Source organism: Microtus ochrogaster, chromosome 10, assembly GCF_000317375.1.
Source record: "Microtus ochrogaster isolate Prairie Vole_2 chromosome 10, MicOch1.0, whole genome shotgun sequence".
Taxonomy (NCBI): domain Eukaryota; kingdom Metazoa; phylum Chordata; class Mammalia; order Rodentia; family Cricetidae; genus Microtus; species Microtus ochrogaster.
The window spans coordinates 8,793,354-8,798,441 of record NC_022016.1 but is presented as its reverse complement, the minus strand read 5'-3'; the positions used below and the strand labels follow the sequence as shown (position 1 = coordinate 8,798,441).

The following is a 5,088-nucleotide window of genomic DNA, read 5'->3' as shown; positions in this document are numbered from 1 at the left end:
CTACCTCTTTAAAGGTCCTCCTAGTTTCTCTACTCCTCTAGCTCCTCTGGGCCACGTAACTCTCTACGTTACTAAAATATGCTTCACATTTCTATTTTGGGTTCCTCCTGCGAGTGTGGCGAGGCTGGAAGACCCTGACTTACAACAGCGTCTTCAGAACCCTTATCCCGTAGCCCGCAGCGCAGCTGCCAGTTGGCGCACTTCCTGCCGGGAGGAGGGCGGGGCGGGACGCCTCCTGGCTTAAGCCCCGCCCCCCGGCGTCCCGCCTTCCCCCTCCCCTCCCCGCAGGCGAGGCTCCGCGGGGGCGGGGCTGGGAGCCGTGGGCGGCGTGGCGCTGCTAGCTGGGCGCAGGGCCGGAGGTGCTGGGGATCGATCGTGCTCTGCGCGCGGAGCTGCGGTGTGCCTCTCGGGAAAGCCCAGCCTTGCGGGCAGGAGAAGCGGCGGGCGGCGGCGGACCCCTCCGACTGGTACAGGGCCTCGAGCCGAGCAGGGCCGAGTGCTGCGGGGGCGGGGGGGGAAGCAGCCGCGGCGGCGGGTCCCGAGCGCTGCGCGCCATGGCAGGCGGGCCCCCCAAGGCCCTGCTGTCCACGGGGCCCCAGTCCCTGCGCGACATGCCGCACCCGCTGGCCGGCTCCAGCAGCGAGGAGGCCGTGGGAGGCGACAGCACGCCCAGCCCGGACCTTCTGATGGCCCGCAGCTTCGGTGACAAGGTGGGGTGCTTGGGTCTGGGGACTCCTGAGGCGGAGAGAGGAAGGGTGATGGATCGAGGGCCACTCCTAACACCGGGCCGTGCTCACTCTAAAGCCCCTTTCCCGGGGATCAGGCGTGCTCTGGCCCCTAGATCCCTTGACCAAAGCGTGTCCTCTTGCTGCCCCCGCGGGGTCGCAGCTGCTGCCTGAGTGGCCAGAGGGCATGTGTGTTTCCCTGTCGGACTGAGACTGGCCTGGAGCGCGGGTGACAGCTGGTGGGGAGGGGTTCAGGTTGCAGCATGCCTGTGGGGGCCCGGGGCTTGTGCTGCAGTACTGGTCTTTGGAAGGGGGGTCCATCATACCTCTAGGTGCATTCCTTGAAGAGGCCTGCGGAATAGAAATAACTTGTTGGCGCCTCCAGTTTCTGGATACTGCAAAGAAGCAATACTTAATGGCTAATGGCTTTCCGGGGTGGGACTGAGCAGTCTTGCTGTTCTCCCCAGTCAGTCATGTGGGGAGTGATCTTTGTTTAGGTTTGCTGTTTGCCCCGGGAGTCACCTGACTCCGACCTCAGTGGCAGCGGGAGGAGAGTCTCGCTGTGGTTTTCTGTCTGGGGTTTTCATTCACCTTCTTTAGCCGGCCACATTGATTAGGGTTGGCAGTGGTAGGTTTTGTGGTTGGCGGAAAGCAAGCTTGCCCTTTGACCTTCTTTGTGCATAGGGAGGCACTTGGTTTTAGAGCTGCACTACCCTCCTGCTGCTTTGAGAGACTGCAAAGTCCAGTGAGGAGGAAGAGGCAGCATCTTCCCCGCCCCCACCACCAGGATTTTGACTGCCACTTAGCCATGAGTTGTAGACATTTCAGTTGTTCTTAGTTAGCATTTGAGATCAGGGTTTCTTCCTCCTCCTAAAATACTAAGTGAATTCCCCTTTTCCCCAATATTAATGGAATCGAGAGAATTAATTTTTCTTCTTCCCTTAGATGGGAGGGCATATGGAAGGGTAACAGTGCCCATGAGACAGTGTGACTTGATAGCCTCAAACCTTCAGAATAACCAGGGAGTGATATATATTGGTAAAGCATAAGCTGTTGAAATTGACCGATTGAACAGCTCAAAATGTGTTCTTGAACGTATGCATTACCTATGTGGTTATTGTTTTTTTATAGATTTTAAATTATATGAAAACATAGGCAGCTTGCAAACCCTTTGCTTATGTTTGACGTTCAAAAAGTGATTGTCGAATGCCTGAAAGATAAATTGTTTTTTTTCTTATTAGCAGAGAAATTGATTTTTAATGGATGTCAAATGAGAACTAAAGTTAAACCTTCAATTATTGTCTTGGTTCTGCGTTGGAAATGGAATTATTTTCTTACAGCTGTGTAACAAATGAACCAGAATTTAGCACCTGAAATGATTGTCTGTGGGTCAGGAGGAGGCTGCTATTATCTGAAGGCTGCATTGGGCGGGTTCTAACCTCCATTCCAGGCTCACTCATGTGGCTCTTCACAGGCTGCAGCATAGTATCTGCTTTGTGCCAGAGAAAGTGATTCAAGACAGCCCATCAGCCCTATATAAACTGATCACGAAAGTGACATGTCCCTGCTGTATTTTATTGGTTATGGAGAGACTGGTGCATGGGAAGAGAGTGTGAGTTCGAGAGTATTCTGGGAAATGGAGATCATTGTGACCATCTTGGAGCCTGGCTTCTACTGTGTGTGTGTTGTGTGTTGCTAGGAGTTGAACCCAGGCCAAGTGCTCTACCACTGAGCTACATCCCTTGCCTCATTTACAGCTATTTTCAGTATTTCTTTATGCTTCACTCTTGGGTAGTTAATTCAGAAGTGCAGCCATTTTACTAATAAGTACCCTGGGAAGGTAAGTTCTCTGTCCCACTAAAATCTGGTTGGTTGGCAGGAAGTGAGGCCCATGTCTAAATATGGATGGTTTCTTCCACAGGATCTTTTCTTTGAGAGAGTCTTGAAGGCACTGTTATTAATTATTCAACATTTAATAAGTATCCTAACAATTGTGGGGAGCATCTAAATGACCCAAGTCTCAAGGGCCTGATTTACAATCAGCCACTTTTCCTTAGAGGGTAAGGTTCTCTCTAGTTGGGAATAATATTTTCTTATCTTGGCATACATGTGTTCTCATACGTTTTTAAAAGAGAGATTTACTTTATGTGTCTGTATATGTGTGTTTCTGTGTGAATGGATGCTGTGTGTGCACAGGTCCCATCAGAGGCTAGAGAGGGTGTTGGTACAGGTTCTATGACCTCCTGACGGGGTGTTCCTCTGGAAGAGGAGGTAGTGCTCTAAACTGCTAAGCCATCTCTCCAATTCCTCCCTGCCTCAAGTATTTGTAAAGAGAAGCCAGCCAGCCCCAGAAGTGAGGGCAGTGGATGGGAAGCTCTCCTTGCCCATGTTTGCCGCGCTTGGGCAGCGTGTGTTGTTGGAGGTAAAATCAGGTGCTGCGGACTTGTGAGGCCTTTTCCTGCCTCTTTAGACTCTGGGGTTTCCATCGTAGCTGACAAGGATTTAGGTTTGGTCCTGGGTAAGAGGCATAAAGGTTTTGACAGGTGAACACAGGGCCAAGTTATTGTGGAGTGGGGAATTGCTTTCTCTGACCTCAGGTGGTGTCATCACCAGTGTAACGGACACTTCTTCATGCTCATTGGTTCTGGGGTGAATGCTCAATCTGTCAGCTTCTATGTTGTCCAAATTGTGGTACAATGGGAAGAATTTTTCTTGTCTACCAAGGGCTGGATGGAAGAATTCTTCTGATGTTAGCTAACCACCCCAGCCTTATATTACTTAATTTTCCCCCTCCCTAAAATGTTTAATACCACTTGACCTGTTTCTCTTCTTTTTTCCTTTTGTCCATATATTCTGAACATTTCTTCTGTGATGCAGCCTTCGCCTTCAGTGTGCATTCTGGGACTGAATACTGGACCCTTTCAACCCCGTCTTTGGTCACCACTTCTCCCCACATCCCACCCACTTCACTGCCTACTTCCTGACCCACCCTTCCACCGAGGTGTCCCTTCCTTGTACCTTTCATTCACTGGGTGTGGGAATCCAGATCCTCTCCCTTTATCTTTTGAACGCTTTAAACCTTTAACCTTCAAACAGAATGCTATATAATGAACTCTGAGACAGAACAGCGAGGAGATTCTGTCTTAAAACAAAACAAACAAAGCACAACAAAAAAAGCAACTAATAATAATAAATACATATATTAAAGAAAGCTAACTAATACCGTGGATCAAGTAAGCAATTCTCAACTTTGTAGCCTGGGAGTCCAACTTGACTTCTTCCTGCTCAAGTCTCTGGAATGTCCCCCTGGCACTCATAGTAAAGGCCAGTGTTCTCAGTGGTCCTTCCCGGCCAACATAGTCTGACCCTTTCCCTGACCCCTCCAGGCTGTTTCCTGATTCGCCCTCCCTTCTTTAGGACTCGTACTGCAGACATCCATTTTGCCACCTCTCTCATTTCCATAAGTCTATTCAAGTCTCAGATTCTCAGAAAATCCTACCCAACCGCCAGTCGTCCTGAAGTTCCCTTTCCACCCCACTTTCTTTCTTCCGTAGCAGTGTATATTCTGAGAACCGGGGTCTTGCTTGTTTAGTGAATAATCTTTGTGTTCCTAGAACAGTGTCTGACTCTCAAATATTTTCTGGATGAACAACAACAACAGCAGCAAAAATGAAGTGTGCTTCCAAGAAACAGAGTTGGGGTGCTGTTCAGTTGTTTGAGTGCTTGCCCAGCATGTCCTTGACCTGAAGTTTAATCCTCAGCACAGCATGAGCAGGCCTTGGTGGTGCTACACACACCTGTAATGCCCACACTAGGAGGGGAAGCAGAAGAATCAGGAGTTTAAGGTCATCCTCAGCTATAACAGAGAATTGAAGGCCAGCCTGTCTTTAAAAAAGCAAGAGGATGGAGATTGGGGAGATAGCTCTGCCCATAAAATAAAGTGCCTGCCTGCTGTGTAAGCATGAGGGGAGGGTTGCACACATCAGTAACTCTGAAATGTCTTGGGACGCGTAGTCAGTCTAGCTGAACCAGTGAACTCCAGGTTCAGCAAGAGACTCTGTCTCAAACAGTACTTGCTAGATGTGATGGAGCACACCTTTAATCCCAGCACTCTGGAGGCAGAGACCAGTGGATTTCTGAGCTAGAGGTCAGAGAAGTGGGGAGGGGGGGTCAGCATGATTGACAACACTTGGTATTGACCTCTGGTATCCACACATGAACATGTACATGCATCATGACATCATTTTTCCTTTTCTTTTTGTTCCTTTGAGACAGGGTCTGGCTATGTAGATCTGTCTGACAAGCCTTGAACTCACAGTGATATGCCTGCCTCTGGCTCCTGGTGTTGGGATTAAAGGTGCGC

General features: G+C 49.7%; 1 protein-coding gene across 1 annotated transcript in view; it reads left to right on the top strand.

Annotated features, from left to right (window-relative positions):
- The first annotated feature begins 303 nt into the window (after positions 1-303).
- Positions 304-5,088, top strand: part of Snx30 (sorting nexin family member 30) — a 115,075-nt gene continuing 110,290 nt past the window's right edge. Inside the window, exon 1 of the mRNA XM_005352640.3 lies at positions 304-710. Within this exon, the coding sequence (XP_005352697.1) occupies positions 555-710 (156 nt within the window). The 5' untranslated portion in view covers positions 304-554. The remainder of the gene's footprint in view (positions 711-5,088) is intronic.